A 22,542-nucleotide genomic window follows, 5' to 3' on the forward strand; every position below is an offset into this window, starting at 1 on the left:
ATTTCTTGAGTGCATAAAGTTGGAAGTTCTTATAGAATTATTATTTGACAAATGAATTTGTTATAATACTAGTATTCCAATCCAACAATCCTTCACTTGAAGTTTAAAGGACAAATCAAGTAGAAAAACAAATCAATGCAATATCTATATTTTATTTTAGCAACTTGGATCAATTCGTTGCATTGCATTGAGTAAATATATATTTTATTTCAGCAAAACAAATGTTTTTTTATGTATATAATTTTTTTTTGGTTTTTTTTTTTTTTTTTTTTGACAATTATACCTACAAGAAAATATAAAAGAAAAATCTTTATAATCATAAGAGTGAAAAGGAATGAACGGTGGTAAAGTATCGAAAGCTAGTGAGTCCCCTCCCAACTTCCAACATACCCTACAAAATCTGAAGAACTAGTAAACAAAGAGACATTGTTTTCGACTGAATATTTGTGGTTACATCTACTGGATCGGGTCATCTCTTCCCATGCATCGAGCTCTGCAAGCATATCTCCTCTCGAAATTACAATTCAACCCTCGTCCTCCCTTCCAACCTCTCCTCCTCCCTCCCCTCCTCCTTCCTCCACCACCCCCACCTCGCCACCGCCCTCATCTCTCCCATCTCCGGCGGCCCTCCTATGCCCGGATCAGACCCGACCCACCAACAGATCCAGCTGGATCTCGAGGCCCACCTCACCAGTCGGCTCACTGGCCCAGACTCGGCCCGCCCACTCTGCGCCGTCATCGACTTCCAGAAGGGCTGGACCAAACACGTCTTCTGGAAATTTGACATCCCCGTGATCAGCTTCTTCGCGTTCGGCGCGTGTGCCGCCGCCATGTAGTGGGGCGCGTGGAAGGCCGATGCCGGAAAATTTAACCCCGGCGAGATTCGTACGATATCCGGATTGCCGGAGGAGATGCGCGTGACCCACTCTGACATCAAAGGCCGGCCCCGCGGTCCTCCGCCGCCCGGAAAGTCTGGTACGGTTCGTCCGCCGGGAGGAGGTGGTGGCGGTCCTCCTAAACCGGGCGACCAGCCACCATGGGTCCCACTGATTGAGGGCTCGATTGCGCTGATGTTCAACACGTGTGATGATATAGAACGTCCGTTTATTGACTACATGGCGAATCAAATGGACATGCCGGTGTGGGGCGTGGGCCCACTTTTGCCGGACCTGTATTGGCAGTCGTCGGATTCGTTGATTCGTGACCGTGAGATTCGACAATCCAAGCGCCAAACTAACTACACTGAAGACGAGTTGATCCATTGGCTAGACTCGAAGCCACGTGGATCGGTTCTCTACGTGGCATTCGGTAGTGAAACTGGTCCCACAATGGATGAGTATCCACAATTGGCTGGAGCTTTAGAAGATGCCGTGTGTCCATTCATCTGGGTCATCCAACCGGGTTCGGGTTTGTCAAAAGGAGGCCCTGATGGTCGACGTGGTCCGAATGAATCGGGTGACAATGAAGGATACTTTCCTCGTGGACTAGATAGTAAGGTTGGTGTGAGAGGCTTGATAATAAGGGGATGGGCACCACAATTGCTGATACTGAGCCACCCGTCCACCGGTGGATTTCTGTCCCATTGTGGGTGGAACTCAACGGTGGAGGCGATCGGGTGTGGGGTACCATTTTAGGCATGGCCCATTAAGGGTGACCAAATCTATAATGCCAAATTGGTGGTGAACCATCTCAAGATTGGGTACATGGCCTCGGCCGGAGACTCGTCGGAAATGATTAGAAAGGTTGTTTTATTGGAAGGGATAGAGAAGCTCATGGGTGATGAGGATGTGCGAAAACGAGCAATCGCGCTTTGTGCCAAGTTCAAGAGTGGTTTTCCGGCGACTTCCGAGGCGGCTCTAGATGCTTTTAGTGTTTTTGTTAGCCAAAAAACAGCTTAAGGTTCAATGATGAAATTTTTAGTTGTACAATAATGCATTCCACATGCATAGTTTATGAGATCTGAACTTTGAAATTTGGCTGCCATTTGAGGGTTATGCAAGGGCACTGTGTTTTAGTAGTAGTCCTGGATGGCTTTCTTATGAAGAAAATTCCAAATAGATATTGTACGTGTTATAGTTGTCAGAACCCAATTTGCTAGGTGTCCCATTTTCTTTTCCCTAAATGGCAAATATATATATATATATATATATATATATATCATTGAGGTTTGTTGTATTGATCGATCCGCGATGTATTAGTTGGTTCGTAATTTTTTTAAGGATCCGATACCGTTATTCACCTTCATAAACTAATTTGTTTGGCTATTTATATCGATGTTCTCTCAAATTCGTCGATTGATACGCAACGTATAAATTAACTGATTTGACTTTTTATATCAAGATTAGGATTTATTAGTCTATAATTAGTAGTACTAATACTAATGGAATGACAAAAAATTTAATAATAATAATAATGGAATGTAAAATCCATATCTTTAATTTGTTCACACTATAAACTATGTAACCTCAATTTTCTTTTGTTTCTTGTCGGCAAGGGCGGAGGCAGCTGCCCCCTGCCCCTGCTGCCCAATTAAATTTTTTTGGTTTTTTTTATATTATTTGTAAAAATTGACACAATGCCTCCCTAAAATTAATAAAATGATCTCTCTGCCCCTGAATTCACTAAATTTTATTTTATTTTATGTATATAATTTGTAAATATTTATAAAATACCTTTATAAAATTTTAAAGTATCCCCGTAAAATTATCTATTTTTAAAAATGCCTTTAGATCTTTATTCCTTTTCTTTCTTATACTTCAAATTTCTTTTTATTTTATTTTCTTCTTAAAAAATTCCTTTTTCTTCTTAAAAATTTATTTTTTCTTGCACTCACGCATAATTTATGTGCAATAACTTTTTTTTTTTTTTTTTCTGCTGCACAGTTGTTACACTATTATATTTTTTGCCTTCTTGAAAAAATTTATTTTATCAGTGTTAATATGCCTCCCGAACTAAATTTCTGGCTCTGCCCCTGCTTGTCGATCATTTGCTGTGACAAGTGTAAAATGTTTATAGATAAGCTTCCAGTCAGACCCAGAAGTCTCACTTTTGCTGTGACAAAAGTTTATTGATGAGTTTCAACTCATCCGCACCCATGTCTGACTTTTGTAATGAGTCATGACAAAAGCATATTGATAAGTTTTCGCTCATTCCAGACAGAAATATTACTCCTATGTACATACAAACACATTCTCTATGCATGTGGCCGGAAATTGGAAGAAAGAGACTACAAACAAAAAACAAAAAATAAATAAATAATAATAATAATAATAATTGAATTATTCTGCATTTATAGATAACCTCCTAAACTTAAAAAATTTCTCCTAAATTATAAAAATCTACAAATTATTCCCTTTCTATCATATAACTGTTTAGTAAGTGATCTAATTGCTTAACTACCCTTTAAATGATAATAGAAAAATAAGTTAAAAATGATTTTGAGATAACGAAATTTTAAAAAAATAAAATAAATAAAATTAGTTAAGAAGATAGTATGTAGTTCTGAAATGACCCCAACTCAACTTCATCTATATTTTTTGTCCCACAATTACTCCACACGGCACGCACACACATACACACGCAGTTTTTCAAATCAGAGTCACGACTTCTTCACCAAACTGTCAACCCTCTCGCCAAAATTCATTCCTTCGCATCTAAGTTTTCTTCTTTCTTCTTTCTCCTTTCATCTATAAAAACATCTATAGATACATTATTAGAATCTCACCACAGCAAATCAAATAGTCAATACACCAAAAATGGAAGCTACTGGTGAGATTTTTGTTGTACCAGCCTTTGGGCAGGGCCATCTCTTCCCTTGCATGGAGCTCTGCAAGCAACTCTCCACCCGCAGCTACAAGATCACCCTCATCATGTCCTCCAATCTCTCCTCCTCTATCCCCTCATCCCTCCGCCTCCACCCTTTTATCGAAATTGCTGAAATCACCGACGCCTCTTCTCCACCATATCCTCCACCCTCAATGGCGGCAGGACCCGGACCCGGAACTAACCCATTTCACAATCGCCGCCTACAGATGGGGGAAGGCATCAAGGCCTTTTTAGAGACCCGGTTTCCCAGTCCGGGTTTTACCCGACCTGTGTTAGCCGTGCTTGACGTCATGGAGAGCTGGAGCAAAGAAATCTTCACCCAATTCAACATTCCGGCGGTATCTTTCTTCACCTCTGGTGCATGCGCTGAAGCCATGGAATTCGCGGCGTGGAAGGCCCACGTGGATGATATACAACCGGGTGAAATCCGGATGCTTCCCGGGTTACCCGAAGACATGGCCATGACTTATTCGGATATTAAACAGCATCCTCACAGGCCTCCACATATGGGTGGTAAAGGTGGTCCACCAGGACCGGGCGGTCCAGCTGCTCAATTACCCGGACCGCCGGGAGGGATGAAATTCGGGCCTCTCCGACCGGGTCAAAGGCCAATGTGGGTGGATGAAATCGAGGGTTCAATCGCGTTGTTGATCAACACGTGTGATGATCTGGAGCGTCCGTTCATTGACTACGTGGCAAATCAGATTGGGAAACCAGTGTGGGGTGTTGGACCACTATTGCCGAAACAGTATTGGAGCTCAGCCGGTTCAGTCCTTAGCGATCGCGAGATCAGACCAAAACGCCAATCAAATTACACAGAAGAGGAAGTGATCCAGTGGTTGGATTCAAAGCCACGTGGGTCTGTCATCTACGTGTCATTTGGAAGTGCAGTTGGGCCCACCCTAAAGGAATATGATCAATTAGCAGAAGCATTGGAGGAGTGGACCGGATCATTTATTTGGGTGATTCAACCCGGTTCAGGTAAACACGGTCCACCTAGTGCCATGTTGGGTGACGAACCCGGTTCAGATGCCACAGAAAAAGGTTACTACCCTCATGGCTTGGAAGGCAAAATTGGTGACAGGGGTTTGATAATACGAGGATGGGCACCACAGTTGATGATATTGAGCCACCCATCAACGGGTGGATTTCTATCACACTGTGGATGGAACTCCACGGTGGAGGCAATTGGACGTGGGGTCCCTTTTTTGGCGTGGCCCATTAGGGGTGACCAATTCTATGATGCCAAGTTCGTGGTGAACCACCTTAAGGTGGGGTATATGGTGTCCACGGGTGATCAAATGGTTAACAAGGAGACTATCATGGAAGGAATTAAGAAGCTGATGACTGATGAAAAAGTTCAAAGACGTGCCGAAGCCTTGGCCGGCAAATTCGAGGGTGGTTTTCCGGCGAGTTCCGCGGCTGCTTTGGATGCTTTTTGGGATTTTATTAGCCAAAAAGCAACCTAAATAGTAGTAATTAACAAGCTTATGGTACAAGTCCTTTTTGTTCAAAGTTTTTTCAAATAGAAAGATAGTTTGCGAGGTAGTTTGTAATGGTGACACACAGTGAAATAATGAGGAATCTAGTACATTTATGTTACAAGTCCTCTCTTACATATGGTGAGTGAAATCTATTTATTTAATTTGCATATTGTTTCCTTTGTATGATCTTGTATGTGACTCTATGGTCCCTATGCACATAATATGACTGAAGCCTCAAGAATTTCTCTACCACGAATGGTTAATATAAGAGACGATAATAGTTTTAGAAATCTCCAAATTTTTATAAGAGACAATAATAGTGTTAAAAATCTCCAAATTTTTACAATCTACTTGTTCAAATTTGAGTTTTACCAGGATATGAGGTGACTAAAGTTCAAAAATTTATGATCACTCCAAAGAGACATCATAGTCCTTAATACTTTGTTTGATTGGAGGGAAGGATTGAGGAGGGAAAGAAGAGGAGGAATGAGTGGAGTTTTTTGTGTTTGGTTGAAGAGAAATGAAAAAACAGAACGAAGAAGAGGAGAAAGAGAATGAAACCAACAAATTTTGAATTTTCATTTTTAATCTTTTTAAATTTTGTTTTCTTAAACCCTACTATGTTAAACAACAATAGCATGTTTAGACTTCTAATAGAATATCGATTCAAAAAGCAACTCAGCTTTGCCATGTAAAAATACGGAGTAATATTTCTTTATACAATACTAAAATAGTTTCACTAGTTTACGTTTTCTGCACATTGTTATGGCACAATTTGAAACTGATATATAATTTTTATAATTTTTTATAATGTGGGTATTTTGATAAAAACTCTCTTTCTTTCTTTTTTTAGCAAAACAAAAAAATAGTCACCACATACATCCTCTCTACTATCCATTACATCGAATCAAACAAAAAGAGAAAGAGACATCTTCATTTCCCTATGGATGCCTCATCTATTCCTTTCCATATCCCTTTTATCCATTTTTCCATCCCTCCAACTAAACGAAACATAAGAGTCTAGAGTTGGACTAGCTTTAAAAGGCTTCAATTTTACCTAGATGTGATTTTTGTTTTTTCTATTCACACACTCATTTATTTTCACGAAAATTTAAATTTTCGACATTCTACTTTGAAAGGAAGGTGAAGAGTAATATTGTTCAACAGAATTAATTCCACTTACAAAGGAGGTGGAGGCAAACTCTCTTTGTGTTTTTTTTTTTTTTTTTTTTTTAGGCATTAGTTAAACTCAAATTCTACTTTTGTTCACTCAGACTTGATCTTTACCTGTATAAACATACAGAAATGGCAAAGGTATGATAAGGAAGAAAGACGCAGGCATGGATTATAATGTGTGAGAGGGGGCCAAAGTAGCATTTGATGTATCATGTGAAGAATAACGCCCTGTCTATTTCAACGAGCAAAAGGACTAGCGGCTGATGTTAGCCGTGATGTCAAATTCCACATTTAATTTTTATATTTGATTCCATTTCAGCATCAACCTTATGTTATGTTCGATAGGAATGAAGGAAGAGGTATGAAGAGAAAATAGGAAGAAAAAAACGTGTAAGATATATTTTATAATTGACTAATTTCATTATCAAAACAAGTCTAATTGAGTTGTAATTTTTCAATTCTAAAATTCAAGTTTGAAGATCGGATGCGGATTTGAAGAAGTTCAAGTGTTCATGGTATCCTACACTCCGGGATGATTAGAACAATGCTTTAGGAAGGTATGTGAGTGAGTGATAACACTTAGGGAGTTTAGAAAGTTGAAGAAAACAGAGATTTCACTTCTGTCCATTGGGAACCGGTAGTAGAATCCTTGAACCAGGAGCAAAACCTTGGTTCACAGCAGAATTCTTCACTGCCTTTCTTGAACTGATACCACAATTAGGAACCGGTAGCCAAAGTGCGCCGAAAAGGCTTCTAACCTTCTTGAACCGGCACCAAGATTTGGGAGCCGGTACCAGCTAGAAGTCCTGGCAGCATTAGAACTTTCAGTTTCTTTTTCTGATTGTTTCCTTTTTGATTCCAACTTCATTTCAAGTCCTATACACGAAATTTTTCATATTTTCAAAAGGATTAGGACATTCTAAACTCTATATAAACCTTGATATACATCTAGGTTATGCATGGCTTTAAGGAACATTAATTCTATATTTTGAGAGAGCCTTTTAGAAAAAGAAAATTCAGAAAATCAAATCTAATTATTCTGAATTTATTTATGAGAACACACACATATATTCATGAGTGATTTAGTAGTATTGTTTTCTGTCTCATCGAAATTGGAGCTATATTGAAGATTCAGATATTCTGAATAAAGAGCAGGATTTAATTCTTCTACATCGAGTTCAAATCTTGAAGAACAGAAGTAAAAGCGATCACACTTTGAAAGGGTTGAAGCATTCGAGGAGTGTTGTCTGATCCACCTGCTACTCTTCTACAAATATAAAGCATAAGTCTGACGTCAAATTGCTGTTGGATGGGGAGTCGCAAAGTCAGAGGATTGTCAGCAATTGGTATTTGGTAGAATGATATGGTGTGAGCCAAAGTCAAAATTCAGTGTATTTTGAACATAGTGGATCAGTTTACTTTGGACTGAACAATCCATGAGATTTTTCCCATGCAAACAACTAACGTATTTTATCGACTAGGGTTTCCTCGCTAAAAATCATGGTGCGATCTCTCTAACCCTAACTTGCTTTACTTTCTAGTATTTATATTTATGATTGTGAATGATTAATTGATCAAATAATTTAATCAATAAATTGAATAAGTTGACCTAATAATCAGATTTAGGTCATTAAAGGAGTTAATCATACTTAAAATCAACTAATAACTTCCGTACCCCACGTTAACGCTGTTTTCACAGAACGAACTTCCTTTGTTCGGTAAAGTTAATATAAGGAAAGAAAGTAAAATAGGAAGGAAGAAATTTTCATAAGCAAAAAAATGGGCGAAAGAAAGGAGGGAAGACAAATGAATTGTTATGGAAGTTTTAAATTAAATACTATCCTAAATTATACAAGTTTTAAATTATAATTCTATCATCTATAGATTACAATATTATAAATATTATTAGATATAATGGTAAAAACAATTAAAACTTTTTCTTTTAACAAACATAATAAATTGTTAATTTATTCTCTTATCTTCTATCCAACTGAACAAAAAAAAAAGAAATACGCAATATCTTCCTTAGGAATATCTTATCTATCTTTTCTTCCTTCACTTCCCTCCAATTTTTTTCTTTCCTACCAAACATAGCATAAAACACAAGAGATTCTTGACAAGATTATATTGAAAGGCGATATTCTTACTTCTAAAATAAAAAACACACACACATCTCCTATTCTTTTAAATAAAAAATTAAAGATTCAAGTTTTTAGTTAAACAATAATTTATCAAATAGGTGAGTGTAATTTAACTATGAAAGATAAAAAAGAAAAAGAAGACACATAACTAAAGCTGGAGAAATTATTTATATATGCAAATATCACCTTCCCACGAAGAATAGAAATAACACTTTTTAATAGCTTATTTATTTAGTGGAAAGTATAGAGCCGATCTGAGGTTTCATGTTCTGTGATACCCCTCGGATTCGAGACACGGGTTGATCAGGCCAGGCCCAAACCCGACGGAAATATCAAACAATTAATATTTAATGAACAAAAAATACAAATTAAAATAATAAGAAATAAATAATAAATGGCGGAAACGAATTCTAATTGAAAATCCTTAAAATGTAATTATTAAAATCCAAGCTCCAAAATAACTTCATTAAGTTAACAATTCGGGAATCCCTCCAATGGACCCCTAAAAAAAAACTCAAACTGGAAAGGAAATAACTGTAATCCAAATCCAAAGCTAAATAAGATAATAGTCATACGTAATCCGAGGAATAGAAGCCCGTATCTGCTTTGTACGATCAAGCTCTAACCCTAGAACTGACGAGCACTTGAAAAATAAAAGAGTGGGTCAGGCCCACATGCAAGTCCTATTCTACTACGATCCAAACAGGAACCCGATACGCAGATACATCCTAGATAGACTCAACAATATCTAAAGTAGTCTATATATGTATAAGTACACACTATAGGACGCTCACTAGTCCAATAGGTCCATCTCAGCCTGAGTAGAGATACCATACAAATCGCACATAATGTGGTAATGTGTACTTAGACCTACCAGGGAACAACACCTCTGTCGAGTTATCCATCTTAGGCGATATACGCACCCTAACCATGGTCCTGAGACTCAAGCTCATACCATGGTACCATATCATATATATATAAAGTCCGTGTCCTTCTAATACAAAATTTCACCCATCTAGTATAGTGGTTTGATACATGTATAACAATCCGTCCCAGAAACCAAATTATGTCATTCAGTTATTTAATGACCTGACACCAATAGAAGTTGGACTTAACCTTTATGGTTAATCCACACCTTAATCCATTTTAGGTAGGACTTAGTATTTGAACTAATCCATCCCTAGTATGCCACCGTCCCATACCGGTGCATACAGTCCTCCAATCCACATAATTGAATAAAATAACATTAATTAATTCATCAACAGTTCTCCGACATGTGCATCAGTATAGTTTAATACATATATAATGACATTAGGTATTCACTACAGAACCTAACAGTCATACTCCAACTATTTAAACTGCTAAAATAAATCATAGTGTTTAAATTCTCCAAAACAGCCATTAAACTAATACAATTACAACAATTTAAGTATCAATTAAAATTCAACCTAAGTAAGGTTAATTATAGTTAATTTACCATACTTATAACATTGTAAAAATATATGATTATACATAATTAGATCATATATAAAACCTTGCCAAGTTCCAGTAAGTAAAACTAACAAAACAGTGCAACCTACCAGTTTTTCCCTTAGGCTTTTCTTGCTCTATTCTTCAGTCCAATTATGAATTTATGTTTTTCCATCATAATACCAGTCTAATACAGTCCTAAGCACCACTTAACACAGTTTAAACGAAGTGTAGACACCCTGTGTAGCCCAAACAAGCCCCTAAAATCAATTTTGTAACGTTTAAGGAGAGAGCAGGCTCTCTCAAAATTGAGAGCCTGCTCTAATATACATAGAGCCGACTCTAGGGCTCTAAGAGCCGGCTCCAGAGCATCCAAAGCTGGCTCCATTTCCTTGGGAGCCGGCTCTAAGGGTTTGGGAGCCGGCTCCCTCACCTGTTGGAGCCTGCTCTCTTCCCCTTAGATGCCGTCGTCCATTTTCCCTTCGTCTTCTTCGACTCCAGTGATTTCCAGGGCCCTGTAATGTTTTTAAATCCTTGTTCTATTGTTCATTTAACATTCCAGATTAATTACAAGGCATACATATACATCATTGATCTCAATTAAACAAAACTGAAACACATATACAGAAAGAACCAATTAACAGAAACTCTAAGAATTTGCAAAACAATTTCATTCAACGAGATTAAATAAACATCAAACAAGCATAACAGATTGTTTAAGCATTCATTACAACCCTGGAGTCCACCTAAGCATGCACAGAACACAGGTTCATGGGGAAAGAATAGAACAGAAACTTGCCTTTGAGACTTTGGATTAAAATCTCTAACTGTTTTTTTATCAACTCCGGCAACGTCGGTTGTGTTAAACGACCTTTGCTGCTCCTAGTTCAGTCTAGTAGTACATACCAAGCTCCCCTCCTTGATTCAGTCTTAGCTTAAGCCCAAAACCCTAACCTTCCTCTCTTTATCTCCCTCTGTAATTCTCTGTATCTCACAATCTCTCTGTTTTACAAAATTTGGCTTATTTTTCTAAAACCCTAAACCACCGTATTGCTTATATTTATAGGTGTATAACAATAACCCTAGTCCATGTATAATTAGAGACTAAGCCCTAATTCCAATCCTAGCCGGACCATGAAACTATCTAAGTTGTAACATACGACGGCTTACTATACAAACCTTCTTAGAGAACCCTACTGTTTAATTAAACCCCTGCTAACAAGTAGTTTAATACATTAAACATTATTACTAATTTAATCTAATTACATAAATAAATCTCTTAACATAATTAGTTAAACTAATTTACACACCCAAAATTAATACTCACTAACGAAAATTAATTAATGCAATTTAACACGTGTTTAAACCATTAAAACAAAGAAATAAAATTTAAACACCCAATTAAACAATTAAATCAAATAATTAATTAAAACAACGAAACAATTGCCAAATAAGCAAAAAGTCACACAAAAATATAATGAAACAAAAAATAAAATGCCGAGACTATCCTTTTTAAAATTAGGGGTATTACATGTTCCTATATAGAGGCACTACAAATATGTGAATTATGTATTTGGAATATAAAAAATAGAATAAGACGGTAATCGTGGAAAAATGAACTTAATTATTTATAATAACAATTTAGAACAACTACATATCAAACGGTTAGAGGGAATTTGTCTAACAATTTAACGATCTCTCCATAATACATGTTTCACCATGTTTTTCAGGAGAATAACCTTTAGAAGTTTGCACTTTCTCTAGGGTGGCAATATGTATTAGTGGGTTGTGTTTGTATCGGGTTAGATCGAACATAGGTATTCTGTTATATAGGTCGACAATACGATTATTATTCGTGTTAAGAAGTTCTGATACGAACATGACACTATTATTACACGGATAACAAAACACCATACGTGCAACCCGTCTAATAAATGAGTCAAACTTGGTCAGGGATGGACTTATTAGGGGCCAATGGGGATAACCGCTGCCACTCAATTTTTTTATAATACCCCACTATATATTCTTGTCTTTCAAGTCCGCCCCCTCTTATACAATTTTTTGGATCCGTCACTAGACTTGACGTAATACGAAATGACAAAACCAACGGGCAAATGGCCTAGCGGTGTCAATCTCTTACTTCTCAAATGGAGGTTAGGGGTTCAAGTCTCAATAGAGACATGTTTGTGTAAGTACCAACTATGAATGAAAAAAAAAACGTTAAATTATTTCTGAGACGGACTCAACATGTTTATTCAACACGTTTAGTTAAATGAATCATTTTTAACATGAACACGATACATTTAATTATTGTGTCAATTCGAGTCAACACGATTATGATACAAAAACGATTCAGTCGATCAAGTAGCCCTTATCTTGCAAACCAAGCCAATCTTCATTTCTTTACCTAAAATGAAAGCAAACCCTCCCACCTCCGGTTTGACACTACATGCACCCTATTGTCCTCCACCAACAATCTCATTTTATGTATGATCGATTTTTTTCTTTCTTTTATTTTTTATTTTTTATTTTGTGTATAATCAATTCAATCAAGCCTACTCTTATCTCACCCACAATATGTCAAAACTATTATTTATTGCATTCCCACTTCCCATTTTATCATTAGATATTAACCTAGATGATATAATCATTTCTACCTAAATGAGAAGTTAAATAGTTGAGTCATGTTAAAGAACATATTATTAGTGTGTGTGCGTGTGAGACAATATTATTAGTGTGTGTGCGTGTTAGTCATGCCAAACTCAAACCCTGTTGGGGCACAGCGGAAACAAAAGAAAGAAAGAAAACAACAATTTAAACCACAACACAAGATATATACGTGGTTCACCCAAAATTAGGGTTACATCCACGGATGAGAAGAGATTCACTATATATGTTGAGATATTACAATAGTAGAGAATTTCAACACCGGACCATGCACACAAACTATTAACCGAGTTCTCCATGTACTCCACGAGACTCCCTCTCGCCATCAGTGTTCACTCTACCAAACCCGTAACTCACCCCTACCATCAACGTACTCCCTCATGAGGCTACATCTCTCTTAAGTCATAACTCTCAACAATAGCCTAAGTGTCTATTTATAGAGTCACATATCCAATTCCTTTGTAGACAAGGATTACAATTTCTTAGAGCCCAATTCACGTCTCTATAAGAAATTACCATAAAAATATACTCTAAAATAGAAACTAATAATTATGAGAATTTGAGACATAATTCCTAACAAACCCCTCCTTACTTTCGGAAGGTAAGAAAGGTTATACCATTGAGATAATAGCTCATTGATTGTGTGGACGTTTTGCTAAAATTTCTCAAAAAAATAAAATTAAAAAAATAGAAGAAAAATAATAATAATAAGCCGTCCTCCATTTTCAAACATGTTTACAATAATATAATAGTATAATCCTATCCGCAGTTAAATAATGGATGTTATATGATATTACCTTTTGTCCCACCAAACGTTCTATGCACCTCAAACAACTACCGTTGAGTTGGGATCCTCATCTGTACGCCACTAAAACGTGCAAATTTTTTATATGGTGAAATCCCAATTCAATCACGTGACGCAATAACGTGAGACCTATATAAGCCCACTTTGACAAACCTTAAAAGTTATTAATTAATTTTAAAAAATCTCTTCTTTTTTTTTTTCTTTTTTGTATGGGCGTGTATGTAATGTGACTCCATGGTCTCAAAGCACAGAATATAACACCATGGTCTCTATGCACAAAATACGCAATAACGTGAGACTCATAAATATCTGATTTCAAACATTGAAAAATTTCATGTAATTAACCTACCCACAACCTACTTTTTCTCTCCAAGCTCGAGCAAAACTCTAAAGACTCGGGCACCAAGCCAAGGTGATCGAGCACCCTAAAAAAGAAGTCACAAAATATTCTAGGTGTTGATGAAAAAGACGCTTACTTTCGGTATGGTTATAACCTTAAATTGGGCCATTGTTAAGATATGGCTGTAGGTTACTCACATATGTATATTTTGAGTGTGTAACATGATACGAGCTTGAGATCTCGGGATCGATGGTTAGGGTTGGTGTATATTGCCAAGTGAGATGGGTAGCTGGATATAGGGATGTGTGTGCCCTGGTAGAAAAGGTACTCATGACCACCTTGTATGCGCTTGCATGAGACCTATTATCCGGTTGAGGCTATCTTATGATCCAGTGAGAGTCCATAGTGTGTATACTTATGTATATTGACCTACGTAGTTATTACATGAATCGGACTAAGATGTATCGTTTATCGGGTCTCTATTTAGGATGTACTAGAAAGGGCTTGTTCGTGGGTTTTGACCCACCTTTGTTATTATCTTTTCAGGTCCTCAATAGTTCCAAACGTAGAGTCAATTCATGCAAAGCAAAGGCCAGTCTTCATCACTCTTCCGGTGTCGTCGACGTAGAACCTCCACTATCTTTTCGTTAATGTTTATTACTTTTGAGTTATACATTTATTTATTCCATCTATTAGTTTGGGATTTTTATTAAGGGTACGTTCACATTGTATGGATTCCCAATTTGTACTCTAGAGGTTTATTCTTATAATGAGAATTTATTGGAGATTACGGTATCAGAGGATTTATTATTTAATTATTATTTTAAATTTCCCTTTTAGCGATATTTATTTTATTATTATTTCTTTTGTAAATCTGTGCTTGCTTATTATTGATTGGCTAATATCCCCTGATTTTGTGCGCGGACTTGATCAACCCCTGTTCCGGAATCAAGGGGTATCATAGAAGCCCTTAGCTGCCAATCTCTCACAATAGAAGGGTTCAATTCAATTGAAATAAGATTAATTCTAAGACGAGAGATTAATTTTATTAAAATTGAGTATAATTATTAGAACCCAATTGCTTAGTATAACTAAGTCAATTGCTCACAATCATACAATCAATATACATAGAAAAATCTTTAAAGTTAAGAACAATCAAACCATTCTACTCAGACTAGAGTTACATCAATTCCCTAAGGAATGCTTTAGCTACTCATGGAGAGGAAGGATATCATCATTGTTGGTGTAGAAACCATCTCCATGGACCGCCAATTGGAATCTTCAATTTTCAAAACCCTAAAAGCCGCCACAAGGTAGGAGAACTAAGAAGGAGAAGAGAGAGATTCTTTTATGTCCTTTCATCTTCTTTTATAGGAGAAACTGAGTCCTAACCCTTCTTAGACAGGCTTTACAACTTTTGGAGGCAATTGGGCCCATTTAGGACCAAAAATGTTGATTTAACAACTTTCCCATATGTATTTTTAAGTTCTAGGATGACAGGGCTCGAGCCCTGTTAAGGATGCTTAAGCCTTGTGCTAAGGGTGCTCGAGTTGTATTGAGGGTGCTCGAGCCTTATTTTTACACAGACAAATTTTGACCCAAAAAGTTTCGAAGCGTCTTTTTCTCCATACTTAGCCATTTTCCTAACTTTTTCCATCATGGTGTTTGAGCCCTATTGAGGGTGATCGAGCCCTATTAAGGGTGCTCGAGCCCTATATGCTGAATTTCATCAAAACTTCCCCATTTGAGTGCCGAATTGATCCGGAAGGCCCCGAACATGTCTCTAAGCATCAGGAGCATCACAGTAATCTCTACATACATGAAATTGACCGTCTCTTTGGGTAAAAAACAACAAATAACAAATGAATAAAAATAAACATAAGAATCAAGATAAAAGTATCATTAAGGCCTTATCATACGCACGTTTAAGGGCTCGAATATGCAATATTCATCGTTTATCATAAGTCTGTTTTCTCATGCACATCGTAGTAACCTTGAAGTTTCTCATGTTGTAGTAATAAAGTCACTTCTGCTAAACCTCAGGGTGTGATATGTGTTGTCAAATATGTCATACTTAGACCTTGTTGGTTTTATAATGGGGAATCTTGCATACACTTCACCAGTTTTGGCCTTTACAAACATAGAGTGAGTTTGTTTGGTCTTCGCTACAGTATCACATATATATCCAATGCCTATTTTGCCAATTTGCTATGTGGTATGCTTCCAAATCTCTGCCATTTTTAGTGATATCTCTTCAAGAGCTTGTAGATTGAGGCTTGTGATACCCCCGGATTTTCAAATGCTGGTTCGCCAGCCTACGCCTGAATACCCGGGGACACGCATTAGAAACAATATGTCAATAAACGAACACAGAATACAAAAGGATAAATAAGAATAAATAAAATGTTGAAATGAAAACTAGAATAATAATTAAATCCTCAAAAATAACTTTCATTAAATAATAATCTCCTCTAATACCAATAATCCTCCAATTATACAACTCGGGAATCCATACTGTGTGGACCCCTAGAAAATCCCAAACTAAAACAAGTAACAATAATAATTGTCTACATATGAACACTGTAAACAAAAACTAGAATCCTATGCAGATAACTGGAAGAATAATGATGACTGGTTTCTGCTCTGCACGAACAAAATCAACACCTGGTACTAACATAGACCTGAAAAATAAATAGTTGGTCAGGCCACAAACAAGTTCTTTCTACTTACATCTCATAGAGACTTAAGAAACGAATACATCCTAGTCAACTCATGCAATAAGTACATAGTCTGTATACATATAGATACATACTCACTTAACTAACATGCGGACTAACAGTGTTGCAAGATAACAAGTTTAAAGAAAAAAGGGTTATAATGGTAAAGAAATTTCAAAACAGTATGCCGTTATTTGCAAAGAAATTGCACGAGGGAAAATTTCAAAACATAAAATATGGACATTAAGTTTCTAAAATTATAATAATAAATTTAAAGAAGAAGTAGAGAAGAAAAATAATAAGAGTGAAAAAAAAATATGTTATTGCACACGCATACATAGTGTAAGAAAAAATTTAAGAAGAGAAAAGGAAGGGGAGGGGGGAAAGAAAATAAAAGGAAAAGAAAAATGAGGCAACTTTGAAGGGGAAAAATAAGTTTGAAGAAAGATAAATGCAAAATATTTTGAAAGATATCAAAGAAATTAGAAGAATAATAAAAGTAGAATATAAAAGAAGAATGAGAGAAATTTTTAGAATGGAGAAATTCTAAGAGGGGCAATTTCCAAATATTAGAGGTATAAACTAAATAAAAGCAGAAACATGAACCACATAGTACATACCACTGATATTCCATCTTCATGGAGCGTATATTCCATCTTCATGGAGCGTATCTTATCCATTACTATGTAACAAAACAATCTCTTTGTCTTCCTATAAACCGAATGATCAATTGCCAACAATTCTCATGTTTATATAGAATGAGTTAAAAGGCCAAATGCTGAAGGAGAGCACAGCTACAAAAGACATAGCATCAAGCTAGCAAACACATAGAAAATGACAAACATTAAGATAACAGAAGCTGCCAATCCTGAAACTCATAGAATTCCGAATGAAGGAAAGAGGAAGATTCCAACTCGCTGGTAGTTGTCGTCCTTCATTAAGCCTACTCCTATATATAACAATCATAATTTGAGATGGAGAGGAGAATGTATTGCCACAAATTCAATGCTCTATATTAATAAAATCACTTTGGCACCTCTATCTCTAGCTTGTTTGCTTGTGGCCAAAGGACCAGGTTCGAATCCCCACTCCATCAGTCAGTTGCTTTAACTTCCAAAAATAAAATATTCATTCAATGGCATTAACCGAGGCTATTCTAAATCTTGTTCAAGCAATGGCTTTGGGAACAGCAGTTGCTCTCGTTGGTATTTCAATTCTAAATCTTGTTCAAGCAATGGCTTTGGGAACAGCAGTTGCTCTGGTTGGTATTTCAATATGGTTCATTAGAGGATATGTCAATGATAATAAGAAGAAACAACACTCCAATGATCTCCCAAATCTACCTGGTACTACTCATCTTTTCTTTTCTTTCTTTTTTTTGTATCAATGTCTTAATATTGAAAATAAAATATGTATATTTATATATATAGATTTGGTTTGTATTGGGTGCAGAGGTACCAGGGTGGCCGGTGATCGGAAATCTGCTGCAACTGAAAGAGAAAAAGCCACACAAAACTTTTAGCAAATGGGCTGAGATTTATGGACCAGTCTATTCCATCAAAACTGGTGCCAACACTGTTGTTGTGCTCAATTCTAATGACGTTGTCAAGGAGGTACCTCAATTCTAATGATTTTGTCCTCAAACTGGTGCCAACAATGTTGTTAAAACTTTCTTTCCTCTTTTTGGACTTTGCTTAATTTACTTTGCCGGCATCCATCAATCACCTGTGAACAGAGGACTGATTTGCCATTCCATGGAAGATATATATATCTCATTATATATATATATATATATATATATATATATATATATCAGACACACTGTGAAAAGCTAGCCATCCTGTTCTCAAATTCCTTATAATTGGTAGAACAAGATTAAATCCTAATCCATTTTTAAAAAAAATTATTAAATCCTAATCCTTTCATTAATTGCAAGGAAAACACAACAACATGGTTGCAACTTGCAACTCACTAACTTTTTTTTGTTTGTTTCAGGCCATGGTGACCAGATTTTCATCAATATCAACAAGAAAGTTAACTAAAGCATTGAAGATCCTTACTTTCGATAAATGCATGGTTGCAACAAGTGATTATGATGAGTTTCATAAAACCGTAAAACGAAATATACTCACAACTATTTTGGGACCAAATGCTCAGGTTTGTGCTACAAGATTCTCCATAAATGTGCTTGTTAATTACTCTTTCATTTTTCTATATACTTAATTTACATTTATTTCTGAGGAATAATACATCAGAAACGACACCGTGGCCATAGAGACATCTTGATTGAAAATACTTCAGAATACTTGCATGCTCATGTGAAGAATTGTCCACTTGAAGCTGTGAAATTCAGAACCATCTGCGAGTCTGAACTTTTTGGATTAGCATTGAAAGAAGTGAGCTTTATACTATTATATAAGAAGTCATCATCTTGTAAAATATTGTACTGATAATAAAGAAGTGAAAATCAATAATATTGAGAAAAATGAATGACATTTGCAGGCTTTGGGGAAGGTTGTGGAATCCATTTATGTGGAGGGGCTTGGAATCACCTTGTCAAGGGAGGAGATCTTTAAGGTTTTAGTGATTGACCCAATGGCGGGTGCTATTGACGTGGACTGGAGAGATTTTTTTCCTTTTTTAAGGTGGATTCCAAACAGAGGATTTGAAATAAAAATCGAGCAAATGGATTTACGGAGGCAGGCAGTGATGAAGGCCCTGATGAGCAAGCAGAGACAGCGAATCGCTTCGGGAGAGGTAAACCTGCCTTGCCTTAAAGTGCACATTGTTACTCATGTTTTAAGTCTGTCGTAGTTAACATGACTTGAATTGGTTGGGAGTTAAAGCAGGAAGTGGATTGTTATCTCGATTACTTGTTATCCGAAGCAAAAACATTATCAGAGAAACAAATAAGAATGTTACTTTGGGAGGTCATTATTGAATCATCAGACACTACTTTGGTCACCACAGAATGGGCTATGTATGAACTTGCTAAAGATCCAATGCGGCAGGTAGGCTGTTTCAATCACACATTTCCATCTATTATCTCTCCAATGAATGCATCATCTCGGGTATTATGTAGTGGCCTAGTTGGTATAGCACCCAACTCCCTGAGCGGATTTGTCCATATTCGAGTCCCCCTCCCCCTAGCTTGTCAAGAGAAAAATTGAATCATCTCCATTTTAGATATTCTACAAATGCGTGATTTTGATTCAATATTAATCCAACAGGATCGTCTCTATCAAGAGATAAAAAGTGTTTGTGGATCAAACAGGATCACGGAAGAAAATCTGTCTCAGCTCCCATATTTGTCTGCTGTTTTCCATGAAACATTGAGAAATCATACTCCTGTTCCACTCGTACCTCTTCGATATGTACATCAAGATACACAACTAGGAGGGTACTATATCCCTGCTGGAAGTGAGGTTGACTACTCTTCTTGAGAACTCTTGTCTTTTTTTTTTTATTATTGTTTTTGCCTGCATTTCTGACTTTTGGTTTCGTTCTTAGATTGCTATAAACATTTATGGATGCAACATGGACAAGAAACTGTGGGAGAATCCTGAAGATTGGAACCCTGAAAGATTTCTTGACGGGAAGTATGATCAGATGGAGTTGCACAAGACGATGGCCTTTGGAGGCGGAAAGAGGGTGTGTGCAGGTGCTCTTCAAGCGATGTTAATTTCATGCACGGCAATTGGTAGACTTGTACAAGAATTCGAGTGGAGATTGAGGGATGGGGAGGAAGAAAACGTCGATAACCTCTTACTCACCACTCACAAGCTCCATCCGATGGAAGCAATCCTGAAGCCGAGAAATTGAAGAAGAAATTCCCAAACATCCTAACCAATTTTCTTTTGGTAGTGACTGAAAGTTATTGAATTCCATGTTACTTTTTTAGTATGCTTGTGTATCCTATATCATATAATTCTCTGGTTTGCAGAGGTTATCACTTGTTAAAATCTGGAGTTAAAATCAATTCTTGAATATGAATTTGCCCATTGCTTTTTACCATACTGCTCAATGAATGATACTACTGCCTTTTATTGGCTTTTTTTTTTTTATAAGAAAGAAAATTTGAAATATTTACAAACCAAGAACAACCTATTAGGCTCCAAAAATCGAACAGACAAATTTAAACACCACCAACAAATTTGAATGCCTTCTTAGGCCTCCGCCGCGTCCTCCAGACTGATTGGGAGAGGAAAGCATCATGCTTTGCAATGGCGCCATTACCAGAATTGAGACTGAAACGGTCGAATGAATGTTCTGAAATTTTGTTGCTAGTTTGGCTTGGGCTTGGGCTTGGGCTTGGGCTTGGGCTCGGGCTTGGGCTTGGGCTCTAGTTGCTTGCTATAACTTCTGTTTTTCCAATTCTCATGGCGTTTGGGAGGGCTTCATTTAATATAAGTAGGTGGCGTTTGGGAGGGCGTCCTGACAAGTGATACCAAAAGTCCATTTAGTAAGAAGGCCTTTACATGAATGGTGTTAGAGGAAGGCCTTTTCTGTATGTTTGGCAAATGTTAATTTAATAAGCCCCATTAAATTAAAAAGTCATTTCATACGTTTGAATCCTTTGATGACAAAATTCAAAAAGTCCTTTCATGAGTAAAATAATTTTCACTTTACAATTTTACAATGTTACCATCTTGGGGAGATGAATTTAAATTGAGCTGTATAAAAATTATTAGACTAAGCAAACTAACATCATTACTCCTAATTGTGTCATATACATTCAATTATGTATAAAATAATTCACCAAATAATAATAAATTTTATTTAAAGAAAAAAATAAATATCTAATGATATATTTTAAACACGCCAATTGGATCTAGACTTTAACAACCAGATAAAAGAATTTCAATTAGTAAAAGAAAAATGAAAATAAATTAGGACAAAGCCCAAAAAACCGCCTCTGACTTTCACTCTTTTTCATTAAATCCTTTTTGATTATTTTTATTCCAACAAAAAAACCCCTCAAATATCAAAGGGGGGTAACAAATTCAACTGGACCTTAACTAAAGATACAAAATGACTAAAGTATCCATTGGGCAAAAAAGCTATTTTTTTCTCCTTTTCAATTCTGAGTTTGTTGGTGGAAAAAAATTCTGAGTTTGCTCTCTTTTATCATTCCTCTCTCTAATTGGGCTAGGGTTCATAATCATCTCATATAACTAAAGAAATTGTTGACTGATCTATGTTCGCAACTTCCAGAAAATTATCTCTGAACTTTATTCTCAATGTGTTTTGCTCTCTCTTGATCAATATTTTTTTAGGATTTTTTCTATATAATTGATCTAGACTTTTTTTTTTTCCCTTTGGTTTGGGGTATACGTTTTTATTTATTTATTTTCATTTGGTGATCTATTTGGTATCAATGTTGATGGAAGTATCAGTTTTCAAAAGGAGAAAAAGTCTGATTGTTTTCTTTTTTTCATTCCTCCATACTTACATATGTATATTAATAATATATATGATACTCACAAATTCAATTTTTTGTTTCTTGTATGCCTTCATTTAGTTGATAGAAACAAAATATAAATTACTGATTTTGTTTCCAATTTTTTTTATTTTTTTATTGTTACTCCTTTTTCTTCGGCCTCATTCAATTTCATAAAAAACCAAACCAATGTGAGCAAATCACACCCCTCTTTTGCTTCTGAAAAAAAAAAATAATAAAATAATAAAAATAAAAATAAAAATATCACACCCATATAACTATTTTTTAATTTCATATTCAATATGTATCTATATAAGCTTGTTAAATGCATTGTATTAGGACTATAGTTTTATTCTATTTAATTGCTTCAAACACTACCAATTGGTCTAATGGGTTTTGACTTTTGTGTACTAAGTCGTGGAAAAGAGTAAAAGTTAGAGGGGATTTTTTAAACTTTGCCCAATAAATTATATCATA

The 22,542-nt window shown here is 36.1% G+C and overlaps 2 protein-coding genes and 1 pseudogene across 2 annotated transcripts; all 3 read left to right on the forward strand.

The window, feature by feature from the left end:
• The first annotated feature begins 341 nt into the window (after window positions 1-341).
• On the forward strand, window positions 342-2,234 carry LOC132278599 (UDP-glycosyltransferase 73C3-like; annotated as a pseudogene).
• Window positions 2,235-3,566: 1,332 nt separating this feature from the next.
• LOC132279401 (abscisate beta-glucosyltransferase-like) lies at window positions 3,567-5,476 on the forward strand. Its single transcript, XM_059781359.1, has one exon. It carries the CDS (start codon window positions 3,756-3,758, stop codon window positions 5,292-5,294), a length of 1,539 nt encoding a protein of 512 aa, XP_059637342.1. The 5' UTR covers window positions 3,567-3,755; the 3' UTR covers window positions 5,295-5,476.
• Window positions 5,477-17,760: 12,284 nt separating this feature from the next.
• LOC132279281 (ent-kaurene oxidase-like) lies at window positions 17,761-20,447 on the forward strand. Its single transcript, XM_059781214.1, has 9 exons — window positions 17,761-17,830; window positions 17,879-17,971; window positions 18,078-18,238; window positions 18,621-18,782; window positions 18,881-19,021; window positions 19,128-19,382; window positions 19,475-19,636; window positions 19,856-20,050; window positions 20,136-20,447. The coding sequence occupies exons 1-9, from the start codon at window positions 17,761-17,763 to the stop codon at window positions 20,445-20,447; spliced, it is 1,551 nt and encodes a 516-aa protein (XP_059637197.1).
• The last annotated feature ends 2,095 nt before the right edge of the window (window positions 20,448-22,542 follow it).

This window comes from Cornus florida, unplaced genomic scaffold (assembly GCF_030987335.1).
Source record: "Cornus florida cultivar Cherokee Brave unplaced genomic scaffold, ASM3098733v1 CherokeeBrave_3.0.0_Hap2_Chr10, whole genome shotgun sequence".
In the NCBI taxonomy this organism is placed as follows: Eukaryota; Viridiplantae; Streptophyta; class Magnoliopsida; order Cornales; family Cornaceae; genus Cornus; species Cornus florida.